The 18,728-nt window shown below is 35.1% G+C and overlaps 1 protein-coding gene across 5 annotated transcripts in view; it reads left to right on the top strand.

Moving 5' to 3' along the window:
• The window catches only part of GPATCH2 (G-patch domain containing 2), a 108,762-nt gene that overhangs the window by 59,314 nt on the left and 30,720 nt on the right, over nt 1-18,728 (top strand). For 4 of the 5 annotated variants that reach the window (XR_010067935.1, XM_063303552.1, XM_063303544.1 and 1 more), the window contains exons 6-8: nt 13,244-13,311; nt 14,616-14,655; nt 17,048-17,118. Coding sequence is in view for 3 of the 5 variants with exons in the window: in XM_063303552.1 (XP_063159622.1) it covers nt 13,244-13,311; nt 14,616-14,655; nt 17,048-17,118 (179 nt within the window). In the remaining 2 variants the exon portion in view is untranslated. Of the gene's footprint in view, nt 1-13,243; nt 13,312-14,615; nt 14,656-17,047; nt 17,119-18,728 lie in introns of those variants that run through there. The other variant, XR_010067937.1, reaches the window with a different exon arrangement.

Below are 18,728 nucleotides of genomic sequence, written 5' to 3'. Positions count from 1 at the left end.
TATCTTTTCTCAAACTGAAACAAAGCATTAAGCTTTTAATATTTGCTTTTTTAAATAATTCAATATTTCAAGAATATTTATTATGTGGACAAAATAAAAATATCTAGAATTTCAATAGGGTTGGCACCAACTTTTATTTAGCAAAGAGCAGTCCTGGTATTTTACAGCAAACATTTCTCCTGATGCATAGAGCTCTCCCAACAGTGAGCTGCCCTAGGTGCTGACCTCATAATTTCAAGAAGCAGGTGGAGGTGGCAATTATAGCTATGGCCACTATCTTGAACCTTCTGTACTAGGTGATGAATTGCAAATGGCTAGCCCAGTGCACAACAATAAACTCCAATAAATCTTCAATGTGTAATAATGACAAGACTAAAAGACTGGCAGCTATAACAAGGCTGCTTTTGTCACCCACTTTACTGTAGCCTTGATATCCATCATTATCAGCTGGAGCTAGCTCAAGAGCTGGACAAGAAGGTCTGAAGAAGGATGAGTTGTTTGCACTGAAGCGTCCAGTAGGTCCCATCTGGCAGAGAGTAAATGGGATTTTTTTTTCTTTCTGAATGTTCAGTGGACCAGAGCTGTCCATCATTTTGGGCAGAGATCTGATCGCTTCATGCTGTGGGACAATATGGCTCAGTTGCTTGATACAACACTGATAATCAAAATAACAGAGTATTATATTTTTACTCTTATTACTATTTTAGCAAAAAAATTTTAACAAAAGAATATGCAATGTCATTACATTACATTTAAACCCTGCTGTCTGAAATGTTCATATGTGATTATTATTATATGCTTCTATATAGTTGATATTGTCCTCAGCTGTTTAGGGATATTTGGAAATTTCCCCAAACACAACAGACATTGTAAATTTAAGCCTCTAGCAAGTTTCAAGGAGCAATCCTATATACTATTTGGGGAACTGTTTTATTGTATTAGGGCTCTGTGCTTGCCTTTAGTCCGAAAGCAGATTGGTTGGGTTTATACCATATAATTAGCATTTGAAGGGGGCCTCCTCATTGTCCCTTCCTTGAAGCATTGATGTAGCCACATCTCTTGGGAGTGGTTTTGAGGGCTTTTTCAAGTTTTTACTGAATGAGTGTGCATGCACAGGGGATGCATAGTTTTGTCAGCAGTCCCAGTGGAAGTGTGCCTCCTTGCAAGCAGCTTGAGAAACCTTTTAAGCAGCTGTGCCACATCTACTGGAGGATGTGTCTACTTCTGTTCTTTGAAATATGCTTCCCTTGTGCCAACTCGATTCATGAAATGCCTCTTTGAATGCTTTGCACAGCCTTATAAAATACACCTATACAAGTAAATGCCTGGAATGGGGAGCCGTCCAGAAAAGAAGGTAGTTGGGTGGTTACATGTGACTGTAGATATAACATAGTTTTGTTACATTCTCCGGGTCAGTTATATGCTCCAGTTTTGTAATATGCTCTGGGTTCCATATGTTAGGGAATGCCATCTGGCAGGCCGCAAGAAGAGAACCTTTTCTGCCATGGCACCCACCCTTTGGAACATCACCTCCCCAGAGATCAGATTGGCCCCAACCCTACTGGCTTTTCATAAGGCCTTAAAGACTTGGCTTTACCATCAGGCTTGGGGATCCGGGAGTATGGTAGAGCCTATACAGCGGCTATGCTGATTGTTGTTGGCAGTTCTTGGCATAACTCGACTACTGATTGTGTGGTTGCATGTTTTTTACATACATTTCTTGGATTGTCTTTTTATTTTGGATACAATTTTAGTTTCTGTGATGTATTTGAGATGGGCGGCTATATAAATTGGAATAAATTAATGGTTTTTTATGATTTTATAATCAAGGCAGTTTGATAAAGTCATACAGTTAATTAACAAACACTTTCATCAGTTTATTCTAAATTGGCTCTTCTTCACCATCACCTCAATAGAAGTAATTTACCTGATATAAATTATTTCTATTAAATGCTTCAAAAACAGTTTAAAAAAAAGTTACTGACTTGTAATTGTAGATGATTACAAAAAAACCAATTTTGTAATTATTTTGTTAAAAGTTGGCATTTTGGTTTTTAAATCTTGAATGTGTTTTTAAATTATTTGTGAGCAGCTTAATTTATATGAGCAGCTATTTTCTAGGAAATCTAGCTAATGCTTCATTAAAAAAATACATTTTCAAACAGAACAATGTATACTTGGTGGTATAACTATAAGTATCCAGTGCCCAGTATAGTGATTTTCTTTTTCCTTTTTGCTTCTTAATATTTTCAGTATGCTGTTTAAATATTCAGTTTGATCTCTGGTAATTCACTAATATATTTTAATCTGTGGGGGGATTAAAAAATACCTGCAAAGGAATGCACACTGAGAACACTATTTTCTACACAATTTGTTTTCAGTAAGAACTGTTTCCAGCCTATTTTAGGAGTCCCTCTGTGGCTTTGGATGCAGACACTGCGGGTGGAAAGACTGGCTAGAAAAGCACATTCAAGTAGCATTGCTTATACAGGAGTCTTATTCATGACAATATTCAGCACAGAATGGGAGGTCTTAATAGGCATAAATGAAGGTTACTCTCACTTGTGAAGCAGCATTGCATTATAAGTAAAACTGCTTTTTAAAATTATTTTTTGAATAAACAGTTCAGTAAAAAAATTGAGGAAAAAATTTCTGCGAGAATCTTTGCAACTTTCGACTAAGACTGCGGCTCCAGTAATGAGAGCTATACTACTCATCCATAGTGTTCAATTGTTTGGAAAAAAAAGTTTATTATTATTCAGATTTTATTTAGTCTATGCCCAGTGCTTTTAGAACAGGTAACAGTAATTTATTTTAGTTATTCAATTTATATGGCTGCCCATCTCAACAAAGTGATTCTGGGCGGCTAACAATAATTGAAAACAACATATCAACACCAGAGCAAATACATGGTGGCAGCCAAGATAAAACAAACCAGCCCTAAGTACAGTCACTTCACTGGCTCCAGCAGACATTCCAACCCCCGTGGCCTGGAACACAGCCACATTTTGCATGCTTTGCAAAAGGCCAACGGGGTCTGGAGAGGGGGTGATGTTCCAAAAGGTAGGTACCATGACAGGAAAGGTCCTCTCCATGGATCCCTCCAGATGGCACCCTAGTGAACGTGACCTATAGCATGCCTCTCCTGCAGGATTTGATGGCTCTAATACAGAGACATTCATGTACAGAAAGTTTTGCATGCAAATAAAGTAATATGCAAGGAAATGCACATACATCATGATTTCAGTATATATTCATATCACAGCAAAAAATGGAGAGAAAGGTACACCATTCTCTATCTTGTATGCATCAGTGACTAGCCTTAGTGGCAATGCAGAGGTGCTGACATCTGGGCACTGTCCACTCCCTCCATCCATCATTAACCTATATCCACAGATCCTATATATAATTCTAGTCAGCAACAAAAGAGTAAAATGAAATCCAGGTATTTGGCAGTTGCCTAGAGACAGTGATGGAGTGGAAGAGGGCTAACACACTGAATATGAGGCAATCTTTGAAAGCAGTCTGGTAGTTGCAGCCTGGAGAGAATTATTGTGAGATGGATATAACACTGTGAGAACATTGCACTGGTTACCTCTGAGTTGCCAAACCCATTCTATAAAGTCCTAAATGGCTTAGGGGCCAAGTACCTCACTACCATTCATCCTGTGCACTAAGTACTTCTATGTAGTTCCAGCTGTACTGATCTGAGTTTAACCAATTAATAAGGCCTGTAATGCCATATAGCTCTATATTCAGTGTTACAGCTTTAAAACATAACTGTTAGTGCAAACATTAAAAATGCATATATTTAGAGAACAATTTGTTCTTTGTATCATTAAAAGAAGTTTACTGTTTTGTAAAACAGATCAGTTCAAAGCTTTCATGCTATTTATTTATTTCAATTTATACAGTTGGCCATCTCACAATGGTGACTCTGGATGGCTAACACAGTTAAAAACACAACCAACAGTAAAAATAAAATACATAACTGACAGCCAAGGTAAAAAACCAATTGAACTATGATTAATATAACCAGTAAGACTTTTTAACCAGTAAGACTTCACTGTAGTAAGGTGTTTCTGATTTGAAGAACAGAATAAATAAAAGTCCTTAAATGCACAGTTCTAAATGTTTCTATTCAGTCAATCCTGCAGAGTTTGAAGATTCTTACCCTTAGGGAAGTGTGTTTCAGACTGTAGCATAAAGCAGGTGACACATGCACATCTTCCTGTAGAGCTAACCCCTTTGTTCACAATGGAACCTCTTTCTGAGTAAACATACATAGTATTCTGTTGTAAGCTTACAAACTATCAAATGAGCAGTGAACATGGCAGTATTAAATTCATCAACAGATGCGTGATTTAATTTGGTTTATAGAATTTAAGAACACATATTGTGGAAACCACAAACAATCAAGCAGTCAAGTCTTTCTGGTTATCTATTGCCATCATTCCTTGTGCACTGAGGTTCTCACTGCAGCTATTACTATAAAACGTTCCCTAAGTACATAAAGGCTCTAATCGTTAAGATTTTTATTACCAGCCACCCATACAGAGCTGCAAATTGCCTTGTTTCAGATTTATTATGTATTACTCCAGAAATTCTATAAAGATCAAAAGAACTGATTACAATGTTGACCTTTGCATTAACTCATCTGAATTTAAATTCAAGTGTTTGATTTGGGAAAATAAGTCCATTTATCATAGGTCTGCTACTGAGGGGATTGTGCAGCCCTGATTGGGAGTGCTGAGACCAAATTCATTTATTGAACGTGGGCTTGAAAATTGTTTGTAGGACAAGAGGAACAAAAGTTTGACCTGTTATTCTGGTGTGCCAAGGGAACAATGTAACAGTTGCCCTTTTCAAAACATCTAGTGGTCAATCTGTTTCAATGTTGCATGTGAAGATACATAATATTAATAATTAAGACATGGACATACAGTTTTCAACAGGTAAATCATCATTAGACTTGACATCAGTTTTCTTTTTTATGTGAGATAAAGTGGTACAGTATGAAGATTACAGCTCAAAAGTATAGTAGAAAGTAATTGGCACTGTGAAGCATTACAAACATTTTTTTCTCTTATAGTATGCATTTACAATATATTTCTACTTCCCACAATTTACAATATATGCAATATATGTGATGAATAAATAAATAAAATATATTGTAGATTATATAAACCACTCCCCTTATCTTGATACATTCACTAACAATGGAACTTAGAAAAAGGCAAAAGAGAAAAGTGAAGGTAATAGCTTTTTTCAGTTTAAACTAATTATTCTTAATCGCTTAAAATGTTCATTTCAGGATCCAAGAGAAGTAGTTTTTTAACTGTGGATTTTAAATGCACTCAGTTTCATTTGCAAAACATATACTCTGTAAATGAAAAAGAAATATTGGCAGAGCTCAAACAGATGTAATATTGAAATGATTGAAAAAGGTAGACTTGGATGCAAATCCAGAGAATATGAGTAAAAAAGTGTTGACAGGCCCACTATGTCTTCCTTCAACATATTTTTACGAAGTGCTTTAGTCTTTTAAGTTGATAATCTTCAAGTCAAAAAACTCATTTTCTGTCAAATTATTCTGTCCACAACATCTTTTAGGTATTAAAACTGAAATTGTTTCCTAGAGGTTTAATGATGATCTCTTGTTTTTCAAAATCTTGGCTTAACTCTTTCATTCTTAGTGCCTGAAATGAATTTAAAAGTGGATGCAAAAATTGTAGTGTACAGTAATACTGCTTACATTCACTCTTTGTACTCTTGCCTCACATGCTGTCATTTATTGTCAATTTATTTTGTTTCCTTTTTGTTTCTCCCTTCTTTTTCCATGTATTTTTCCCATTGAGATAGTTTGGATTGTAAATATTCTGAATCTGGGTCATTTGTTTGTTTTTGTGGAGAGAAATTCTTACACTATTTTCACATATTCTAGAGCACTGGGTACCAACTTGTAGAAATAAATAATACTTATGTTCTGTTCTAAAGATGAGCAATTCCAAAAAGATGTCCATAAAGTCTGAAAGTTGCTTTTTCGTCTGCATTTCTTCTTTTTCCTCCTAAAGAGTGTGAAACAGAAAGACTTTAAATAAAACATCTCTCTGACATACATACACATGCAAAAAAAACAATCTTATGGATGTTTGTAGATGTGTCAGGTCAGATGTCTGTCAATAGTGAGGTACTAGTACATGGCATGACAGCATGTTTGCTGGGTACTCTGTCATGCTATTCTGTCCATGAACAATTTAATGAAAAGGAGAAGCAGGTGGAATCCGAATCTGATTTCTAGTGTGAAATAAGCTTGCCTTGTTGCATGGTTGGTTTATGGTGATTTGGAACTGTCAAGACACTTTCAACAGCTGGTAAGATGGACAGGTTTTACTAGCAAAGCTGATCCACAATCTACCCTAAGGAGCTGCATAAGATGTTTTGAATACAGTAGCTACTTACTTGGGGAGCTGAATAAGTTGTATAAGATATTGTAAACCACTCAGAATCCCTCTTTGGGGGGAGATGGGCGGTAGGACAAATTTGAGAAATAAAATAAATAAATAAAATTGTATTGCTGCTGAATTACGTTTTGACAAAAAGGCTTATTATTGTTAGTACAATATTTCGTTTTATTTTTGAAAAAATCAAAATCTGGATATTTCAGATTCTGTATGCATGACCATTCATTGGTTGCAAGTGTGCTTGCTATATCTTGTTTTTAAAATCTAAAATATTCCCATGACATTTAACTACACTAGATTAGGGCTAGTTTAAATTTCACAGCACATGTGATAGACAGCAATTGCTGATAATTCTCAAACAGATATGCTGCTGCTTTAAAAGAACAATACACACCATCATCTAGATATTTTTTTAGGTAAACCGATCATGAAATTTAACATATCTTCTTGGTCAAGGATATGGAACTTCCTTCAGCTTGAGGGCCACTCCAGTCTTTACATTCATGTCAAGAACTGCATTGCAGGAATTTTAAGGGATAAAATAGATACTGTAAATATCTGCAAGGTGTAAGGCATATATTTTACCCTTAGCGCACACACCCTTTTTTAAAAGAATAAAAAAGAAGTGGGACTGAGGATTACAAAAGGGATGAAGAGGGGCTGTACATTTTGTACCCTTGTTCTGTGTCTTCAGCTATCTTTCAGTGATTGTAAAACATTATCGATTGAATTTGCTAAGTAGTGACATCATGAACAGTGAGCTTTGGACATTATATTAAAGTCATGTTTAAGTTCTATTAAAGAACCATTTTGAACTGGCAGGAAACTATCCAGCAGAGAAAGAATGGGCCCTGTACATGAAATGGAAAATGATGTCCTTAATATGATATACAAAGAAGAGGCTACATTATCTTCATTGAACTATATTTTAAATACAAAGCTACTGCCAAAATATAACTGCTAGCTATTGGTGAATGATTCTCTTCTCATCCATAACTTGAATGTTTTCTTAAATCTGTGAAAGCATAATGGTAGCAGGCATGATTTCATTTAGATAAAGAAAACACATATTATGGCAAAGAATATGTACTTCTCCCCAACTTAGCAGCAACTCAGACTTAAGATGTTGAAAATTCCTTTAGAACAAGAATATGATCCTTTTTTTCTTGCAAAAGGAGGCAGTTGGCCTTCAATAACCAATGGTAGTGCTTCAGAAAGTGGTTAGGGACAAAGCAAAAGTGATATATCAAGTTATATAAAGATTACCGAATAGTGCTGATGAGTGGCTATTTGATGTGGTTACTTTCATTTAAGAGCCACTTACTTCTTCATGTGACAGTTGTTACAGAATGGTTCCACAATCTAGGCCTTTTCATAAAACAGTGAAATCAACCTGTCACATCATGGACTAGTGTGAAACTTTCTGGCATTTTTTTTTTTCATTTAAAAGGCAATAGTATAATTCTGCTTTGGAACTTAATTTGAGGGCTGTTATATATTATTAAGTATTAGAAGGCTTTCATAGCAGATTATATATTTTTCATAAGAGTTATATCATTCATAATTGTAAACTATCTTTGAATTAAATAGAATTAATAATTCAAAAATTATTGGGGACCTCTTTCTGTTTAGTCTAAAACTTTTTTCCCATAAAATAATCTCTGTTAACTGTATAAGGCTTCATTTATAGCAAACTTATTTTTATATAGATTCCAATGAAACTTCTGTGATTTGCTTCCCACATAACATTTTTAAAATCAGATTCAGCATTATTTAATGTTTCTAAATCCTCTAATAAATTTATTTTTGTATGTCTTAAATCATTTTTTCAAAAAAATACTCATGATAGAAAGCTTTTTATAAGCAATCCCTTAGCTACAGCTCTCTTTTTGTGTGGTATATATTTCATGCTAATAATCAAGGATTACTGTGGGTCAGCATGTCATATCCCAGTGGTGTCTAGTGAGATGGAAGGTTATCTTATATGTCAGCTAGATAACCCTGTGAACAATTTTGAACAGTCAAGATAATGGGACTGAATTCTGAAGCAAAGTAGAACTCTAAAATAAGGCCAGAAATATCCCAGAATACCATGCTATGTGTCTGCAAAATAATATTTCTTACAACTACAATCACCTTTTGGCATCATTAGTCATTTAGGTCTGACAACATTCTCCCTAATAGGGTGCAATTAAGAGAATGGTAGAATCAAGTGCATAATCCCATAGTAAAAAAGAGAGCAAATCTACAGTCTTGACAATGCTTATTTAAAGCTAATTTCCATTAAAATAAAATAAATGATTTCAAAGAATATTGTTTAGAAGTAGAATCACTATGTGAGACAATATTGTATTGCAAGTGTATTTTCCATATAGGAATCTTTAGGTTTTAAACATCAGGGCAAAACTGACAGATTTTTCGCAGTGGTGCATTCCTGTAAAAACTGGCTGAACCCCGTCTGTCTAATCAGGAGTGTGACCCCTAAATAATCATTCATTTGCTAAAATATATTATTGATTAGTTCTTTCAATAAATATTAACAAAAATCCGCTTAGAACACAGGTAAGTTGGCATTGGTCAGCTAATGGTGGCCTGGAGTTATTTTATATTGGCATGAACCCTACCTGCTTCCAAGTGTTTCTAGAATTACAGCTCACAGTATTAATCCAATAAGACAAGTCATTCATTATATTCTCTCCTGAAATAAAACATGCATAGGTAGATTTGTTTGAGTCGTATTGTCCTGTATAGATCACAGGACTAGGATTGGGCTTTTTCTTTTCTTTTGTTTCTGTACATAAGACTTTCCTTTAAGTGCAAAAGACACACAGTAACACTCCACAATTTCTAAAATAAATGGGAATTTTGTCCTTCATTTTTAGTTCAACAGTTTTGTTTTCAATACACTGGTATAGGCTTTCATGGCCAGTGCCAATCAAGTGGGGATTAAGCCCAAAAGCTCATCACTCCTTGATTGCTTATTGCAATTATTAAAAATAAGAAATGGTAAGGCTAGATATATAGAAGATTAGATCCAAGTTATCTCCTGAGCTTGCTTTGCTGGTGAGTATAATAGCAACACCTAAGAAAACAAAAGTTGAATAATTGACTGCCATCTTCCTGTTTTATCATTAGTGCTAATTTGTATTTCCATGTCTCTCTGAAAAAAATATAACATGTGCTTTGCATTTCCTCTTTATATTTCTATATAAATGATCTTGTTCATGCCTTAGTATTACAGAAAGAGATTACATACAGAACATCAATAGCCTTTCTTGAAATGAATAAAATTTGCAGGGTGATAAATGAAACAAGCCTCATACAAAGGTATTTCTCTTCAGCTATTCTGAAAGTGCTATCATAATAATAGGTGACAAGGTGACTTATGTAGCCCTTGGTCAGCCAGCAGAGGCCACTCACTGCGTGCTACATAAAGCTGGACATTGATTTGGCAATATATTTTTCCTTCTTTATGTCTGTATATACTCACTCTAAACATAGTACATTTACCTCGTCTGAGCCTGCCAATATCTTTCTAACTTACTTTTTTTGTTCTTCACAGCATGTTTTTTTCCCCTCTAACTGAATAAACTGAACAGAATTATTTAACTACAGCTTCTATATTCTTCCTCTATGGCAACTTTCTAGGATTGTGTAAATATGTGTATGCATTTGCATTTTGTGTGTAAAACTACTCTGCATATTTGTAGAATCATTGGAACTTATGCTTCTTAACCAAAACTTATGTCATACCATATTTCTTTACATTTTTCAATTATTCCAAGGGGATATTTTCAAGAATGATTTATTTCTTTATAAATTTATTTATAAATTTCTAACTAATGGCCTGTACATTTTGAAATCGGCCATGTAATTTTGCTCACACACCTAAATTTGCCAGAGCTCTCTTACTTGGAGCTGAAACATTTGAAACTGCAGTTTACTTCCAAATAATATCATGTATGTGTTCTTCACCCACAAATCTATAAATTCACCACCACCACCATTCAGTTTTTACAACTTCTGGTAGCATCTAGAACAGCCTTTCTCAACCTTTTGACCCTGGGGGAACCCTTGAAATATTTTTCAGGCCTTGGGAACCGCTGCACATTCAGGCTCAAATATAAGGCAGAAGTTACAAAATTACTATATTTGTTTCACGTGTAAAGGTAAAGGTTTCCCTTGACGTAAAGTCCAGTCGTGTCCGACTCTAGGGGGCGGTGCTCATCTCCGTTTCAAAGCCTTGGAGCCAGCGTTGTCCATAGGACACTTCCGGGTCATGTGGCCAGCATGACTCACGGAACGCCGTTACCTTCCCGCCGAAGCGGTACCAATTAATCTACTCACATTTGCATGTTTTCGAACTGCTTGGTGTGCAGAAGCTGGGACGAGCAACGGGAGCTCACCCCGCCGCGCGGTTTCGAACCGCCGACCTTCCGATCGACAGCTCAGCGGTTTAACCCGCAGCGCCACCGCGTCCCTTTGTTTCACGTGTAGGCCTGTATATACAGTATTCATTGACAGTGTTCTTAAACTGAAAATAAAGAATGAAACTTACCTCTTTAATGTGAAGTTGCCTGAATTTGAAATCATTTTTTAAATAAATCGTGATCTCCCAGGGAACCCCTAGTGACCTATTTTGGAATCCTAGGGTTCATGGAACCCTGGTTGAGAAACCCTGATCTGGAATAACAGTGCAATAAGTTATTACACTTTTGACAGGAGAAAGACTGCACTGAATTCCCAACTGGTACAGAACTGTTAGGAATAAATACAAGCAAAGGAAAAGCTTCTCCCTCCCTACCCTAAAATATTTTTGATATGTGGAAGAAATCTGAACACCATTCAGTTGCTGATTGCATAAAACATGTTTTTGTTTTGTGTACATTATCTGCAAATTGTGTTTTGTTTGCTGTTCATATTTTCCTTATCCCTTCCAATGTATCTAAATGACTTTCCATGGAATTTCCACATTTATTAAATTATGGATTATGTAGTTTGAGCAAGCTGGGGGCTTGGAAACATTTTTCCATAAGTATGGCTTGAGGTAAACAACCATTTTTAGTTCAGAAAATAGCTTCTGCTTCTGTCAACACATTGTTTATTTTCTCCATGAGATAAGAAGTTCAGTTTTCTGATATTTGTACCAAGATAAAGTCAGTAAACAAGATTAATATAGTGTGGAAAAGGTTGTCAGCAGCCCTGGCAAAGGAAATAAGTTGCCTGTACACAGAACACACTGTAAACTGAATAAAAGTGTCAGGTCCACCATGAGATAATGTGATCATGAACCTCTAACAAAGCATGACATAGGCACAGTCGGCTTTTCTTATAGCCACAGTGTAGAAAATGGATTACTATATTCCAGGGATACCCACTGGAATAGCATGAAAACCTCATTTTGAGTTTAATGCAGGATGCAACTCAAGAGCTGTGCCAAATGTTTACCTGCCATGTTAAAATAACTGTCAAATTGTTAATGTTATGAACAGTCATTCATATCAGTTACTCTGATTTTTGTATCATCAATATTTCAAACCTGTCCAGAAATATCTTTGTATTTTTCTTCCTTCTTGTTCAGTGAAATTTAACATTTCAGGAAGTATCAGCAATTTGTCACCTTTTTTAAAAATAAACATGCAGTTATGTTATGTCTGGGTGCCTGTGTTCTGTGCCAGGAACCCAGACACTAGACTACATAAATGTTTCAGCATCAAAAAGTGACAAATTGTACCCTTCATAATTCTGGGGATTGAAAATATTAGAGATTGCTCTTGTTTATACCCAATCCAGGATTCAGTTGTCTGCTAGCCCTGATGGGTGGGCAGATATTACAGAAAATTGGAGATGAGGCAGTTACAACTCTCTGCATCAGGGATGGAGAACTTCCACCCCATTGCTGCCTTGTTTAGGCTTCTTCTCTTGTCTCCAAGCGCATTCTTCCTGTCTTAACATAGAGAAAGGGGCTCTCTTTTTTTTTAACACATTTTAGTTTGGTATGGGAAGTTTGCTAAATGTGTATATACTTTAGATTGCCAGGGGAAGTTTGCTAACTTTTTGTCACAATTTTGACATTTTCCAAGCATGTGTTTGACCTGCACCCGATCATATTTGTTATCCTGCATTTTATCCCATATCCATTTTATTTAAATCTTGAATAAATCCCTTCTGTGTTGCATTTTACAGATTGTTTAGATCTTATGTAGAAGTGAAGCTATTTAAAATTGAAGCTGCATGACTTTATTGACTATATTTTTAGTGTCATTGGGGTGCATTGTAATTTCACATCCTTACTTGCCCCTAGATCTCCTTACTTTTAAAATAATATAAGCTGAGCTATGAAAGGTTAATTGATGGTTATGAATTGAGTAGTGCATCTCTAAAAGCCACTATGTGCTCTCTTCATTCCAGAGTCTTGGGTAGCAGAAAAAGCTTAATTATAAATCATCCTTCTGGTTTTCTATTTCCATTACTGCAGTATAATACAGTGTTTTCTGCCCATCCTTTTGATGTCCACTGCAGGACATACTTGATCATTCTGATAACTTCCTCAAAATAATATTGAAATAGAGTTCGGATTGGAGTGGCCTTGCTGGAATATGCTATGGACTAGGATCTGCTCAGGATATCTAATTGTTCAGAGAAGCTTGGTATACAAAACTAGTACCTAACAATCAGCATCTGTAATATCTCAGTATTTCAAAACAAATATTTTTCATGCTTTAAATGCTTCTATATCCCCACATGCAACTTACAATACTTATTTGTGCTTCTTTTAGATTACTACTACAGGCTCATGCAGTAACAAAAAAGCTGTGCTTTTATCCCAGGAATTCCATCACCACGAGTAAGTGTTCATACTATTTTTTCATTATTTCTTTTAACTTACTTTGCATTTCTCCCAGTTTTAATTATATACTGAATTTCATCCTAATTGTTCAGTCAAATCTTAGAATTCTGGCCGTATGCAAGTGCTGTCCTTTCCAATACCTTTGGGGGAAGGTATGTGTTAACTTTAAAATGGCTCAATTCCTTGTGTGCATATATTTTTGTTTTCTCCATCCTACAATCAGAATGTTACCTGAAGATAAAGGAAGCACAATATCTTATCTCGCTTGTGACTGTCCAGAACTTGCTTATTTCTTCACTTTTGCATTGGGATAGAAGGACAGCAGTTGAGAGAAGTGCACAACTTGCTTTGAAACATTTAACAAAGAATTTCGTGGCATATTTAAAACTAACAAATTGATTGTGGCATAAGTGTTCCAAGTGTTAGAGTCCCCTGCAAGAAATATCAGAGGGAAATGAAATGCAAAATAACCAAGTATAACAATGAAATAAAACTTTACATGTATGTCGATTTGGTAGTGATGATAATACAGTATCTTGGCATCTTTTAGGGCACTGAAGCCTGTTGCAAATAGAAAGAGCAACTATGACACCAAAGTGTGCTTATTGCTTCTTACATCTCTCTCTTTTTGCTGAAGCTCTGATTGCCTCAAGTCCCAGTAGCTCACTGAATTGGGAAGAGAAAAATGTCAGATGCTTTTCAGTGTTAAATTATGGTATGGTTCTCAAAGTTCATTTGACTTTCTATAATACAAAAAGTAGCCATGATACTACACTGGGTTGTATTTTATAAATACTGAAGATGCAGTGCTGCGTACACTAATTGATACTGAATATCATTGAAAACTGTGACTTTAATTCTGATTAAACTTTCATAGGAATACTCTGTAAATGTGTGCAAAAGTCTTAAATCCAAAATGCTAATAATTAATATATTTCTATTAGCCATCAACATTTCTGTTAAGTTTTCCCATTTGCAGTGGTTGTATTTTACATTTCTGTAGCACAAACACAGGGAAAAGTTTATCAGATGTATTATATAGAGAATTGCAGAATGGCATGGCACTATTTAATGTATATTCACTTGCTTAAACTGTAGTAACCTGAGGAATGAGATACATTGCTGTGAAAACTGTTCAGACCTTGAGAGTTCTGTAAAATATCCTATTTAAATAAATCATAGCCAAAGGCTACTTTTTTCTGGTGGACAATAAAATACCCAAGAGCATGCACAGGCTGGTCATATGACAGCTCATGCTTCAGTTAGCTATGTTACTAAGCCTTTTTTTCCCCTTCCCATAGCCATTGGTTTAGCCCTGCGGCTAGAAAGGAACACAGCCAGGTAAGAACCACTTTGATCAAGAACATTTTATTTTATATATTTGAAGGAATTTAACTGTCACTTGTCTGGAGCAATAGGGACACCAGTTTGTAAAAGAAGGAGCAAAATCTCCTCATTTTGTATTGAAAATGAGTGACTGAAGATGTTTAGCAGCAAATAGCTCATTATGAAAGCCTCCTGGGTATGGCATGGTAGAGCTGGCAATTATCAGCAGTTCCTTTTACTCAAAGAATGTTTCAGTCAAGTATGCAAAAGTATATGTGCTCCCTTGAGAAATAATTCAAAGAACAATGCAGGCAAAACAGCGCCATGTGTATTAACTCCAGATCTATCAGCTCCACCTCAACTCTTACACAGATTGAGAATCCTCCCTGCATTCACAAATCTTGTACAGTCATACTAAAAAGAGGCCTGTAGAAAATTCGCTTTGATTTCAGACTGTTACAGTATGCACGGCAATGCATATATTACCAAGTCACTATAAAGAGGCTTCAAGTCTCTAAAACTGATAATGACTAAAACTGTTAACAAGAAATAGATAGGAACAGGAGTGACAGGGGTGTTTTAGGGAAGATAAAGATTCCTGATCACAGTGTTCCACAGCTGAAACACAGAATAGAATTTATAAAGTAGTTTTCATAACTACAGTATATTAAAAAGATTCTGTTTCCACAGTTGTAGATTTAAAATTATTATAGACTGCCTCTCAAAACAATCAGAAAACTAAAACAATTGTGGACACTAATTTTGCAAATATGTTTTAAGACTAATTACCATCTGCAGTGGGAGCTCCCTATGCCCATCCTTCTGTGCATTGCTGCTGCCATTAATCCTAACCGTGGCTCACTCCTTCCACTGATCTGGACTGAAAAGAGTTCCAAAAATCTGTATTGAGTGAGGGGGCAACAGAATGTAAATTTCAGTTCAGTATATGTAAATGTAACGTGATGCACATTGAAGCAAAGAATCCAAGCTTCAAATATGCAGACTCATACAGTCTGAACTGGCAATGATTGACCTGGAAACTTTGAGTCATGGGGAATAGATAACTATATGAATATATTGATCAAGACACAGCAGCTGTGAAAAATGTGATAGGAATAATTAGTAGGTCTCTCTGAACCATCCAGAAAGATGTTTTACAAAATGATCAAAGTCTCTGTCAAAACCCACTGCTCACATTATTTCATTCTCTGGAATTCATGTCATATCTTTTTGAACATCTCTTTTCTTACTCTTTTGGAGCTGCCATCATTTTCTTGTTACTGCTTTTACAATCTGAAATTCTGTTTATTTTTTTAAGAAAACAGTTGATAAAGAGCACAATTAAATATTTGTAATAATTTCCCTTTCCCAATTGACTCTTGAATCCTTCTTCCTTAAAGTAATATTTTGAGACTGGTCTTTCTGATAGTGAGTAAACATAGCTGTGCCCATAGTTATGTGTTGTTCACTCATTTATTTATGCACTCATTCATTCATTTATTCATTCAATTTGTATAGCTCCCCATCTCAAACCAGTGACCCTGGGCGGTGAATAATATACAACTTTATTATTTAAATGCAGATTTTTAAAAAATATATATTTTAATTTAGGAGAATTATCTCACATTGCAAACATGCTGCCTTATTTGAAAGATAAAATTAAGAGGAATTCTAAATAGTCTGGTTGTTACAACATGGTAACTTAGCAAATCCTGTTTAATTATTTATAAAAATAATAAAGGTGGGATAAAAAATAAATAAAATAAAAATAAATTTAGTTATTCCTGCTGAGAATGCCAGATTCAAGTAATTTTTAAGTTAGCCAAAATTCTGTTGAAGATGGCAAAAAAAAGAATGCAGGAATTGGTAGCTCATGGTAAAGCCATAATTAATTCTAAGGAAAAACAATATGGGGTGAAGAAGTGATAACATAGTGGAGCCATTTCTGCAGCAGTGTCTCTCTTGCTCTGCTTTTCACCCTCTGCTCTCAGGGAAGTGGGAGTTTCTTTTGAGAAAGAAAAGGACTAGGGAAAGGAGTAGTATTTCCCACTTCAAATATGTTAGTTTTAACTTGGATCGGACAATGAAAAGCTTTCCTTATGATTTGCAAGGAAATATTGCCCAGCACAAAGGTTGCAGGGAAATCTGGTCACAGCAGCAGAGTAGGTGGGAACTACTATAGGAATGGGTAACCTAATACTGTGTCAACATAGTCATAATTACATGGAAATAAAATAAAAACTGATGTTAAGGTTTCAGTGTATTGCCAACTGTCGACCTGTAAGATAATTAGTCTCATTGATTAGTCTCCTTGAAGAAAGCACAAAAGCATAATAAAGCTAAGACATATGGTACTTCTAAACATGCAAACTTCGTTTTTCATATAAATTCTGAATGCTTTATGTAGCTTCAGCTATTACGAGATAACCGATCAGAAAGAGGACACAAGAAGAACAGTTCAGTGAAAACAGCCAGCAGGTAAGTTTACTATACAATGCAGTTTATAGTTTACATTACAATTAAATAACAAGCTAATGTTTTACCTAATTGATGAATTGCTGATCATACAGTGAGATGGAGTGATTTCATCTGACTTATTAAACTGCAACTCTTCTCTGCCTCTGACTGCTAAGAGGGAGGCACAGATAACACAGAATATAATCTTTGTGATCCATGATTCAGAGACAAGTTAATACATAAAGAATGAAATAAATAAGTATCAAATACTTGTTTCTTTTTTGTATCTCTTCTGTGTCTGTGTATCTGCTATCTATTTATCTCCATATGCATATTTAGGGACAGTAATGCTTATACTCCATTTATTATTGTGCTATGTTTTTGGCAACAGGGACAGCAATGCAGCCATCTGTAAGCACCACAATGGTCTTTAAAATGAGACTTGTTCTCCCCTGAATTAAATAGCAATTCCTCTGTTTATCACATATTTTTTACAAGTGCAACCTAATACCTTTGTTTTGTTCACAATATTAGAAATGAGAGTTACAGTGTGAATCAAAGGGTTGACAGAAATATTAAGAGACAGATTTCATGGCCAGTGAATCCATTACTAAACTAACACAGTTGATTTTTTTTTCCAAAAAAATTGATCTCTGGAGGATCTGAAAACTGCTCCAATCGGCAGGTTGAATGATACTGAAGGAAAATGTAGAATTAAAATCAATAATCTATTTGGGGGAAGTGTTTATTTAAACTTACCTCATATTTACTCATTTTCTTTTTAACACATACTGTATAGCTTTATTGAGCTTCAGATTATTTTCATATCTGGACCCAGTTATATTTGTATATTTATAGTATCTTTTACTTTGATATTCTGTAATCATAAGATACTGAAAAATAAAAATTGGGGTTGAAGGGAGATCAAAACAAAAACTTCTATTCTGGTTGTAATACTTTTTTTCCCATCAGGTTTGTGGAAATCTCTTTTAAAATGAAAGGTGGTTCATTTTCTCTTGATAATCCAGATGACTATATTTTTGTTCCACAGATGTAACAAATAGAATTAAAGTAATCCTTATTTGATCTTCTAGAACAGTGTTTCTCAACCTTGGCCACTTGAAGATGTGTGGACTTCATGGCTGGCTGGGGAATTCTGGGAGTTGAAGTCTTCACAGCTTAAAGTAGCCAAAGTTAAGAAACACCGCTCTAAAATTTACTGCTTAGTTCAGTTCAGTTCATCATTTATTGCAGTCTTAGACCAGTACAAGGATAAAGTTCTGTGAAATATACATAGTCTATCTTAAAATGATAACAACGTAGGATAAAATAGGAGGATAAAAATTAAAATACATTTATAGACTATCTAACTAGACTCTATGTGCAATCTAAGATACAGCCTATACTAAATAAGAATATAGACATTAAGGATATATTAAGTATAAACTGTAAAATACGAGTATCTAAAATTACCACTATGTTATATATATATATAAAAAGTAAATTTCAATGATTTATTATTACATACAATGCATTACAGAAATTAGCCCATCAGGGTCTGACGAATCTTCCTTGCTGCAGCACAGAACCTTGCTACCTGCTCTGTGACAATAGAGTTTTCATCTATAAGC

This window comes from Candoia aspera, chromosome 1 (assembly GCF_035149785.1).
Source record: "Candoia aspera isolate rCanAsp1 chromosome 1, rCanAsp1.hap2, whole genome shotgun sequence".
Taxonomy (NCBI): Eukaryota; Metazoa; Chordata; class Lepidosauria; order Squamata; family Boidae; genus Candoia; species Candoia aspera.
Note: the sequence above shows the minus strand (reverse complement) of the source record. Positions and strands in the feature narration are given on the sequence as shown.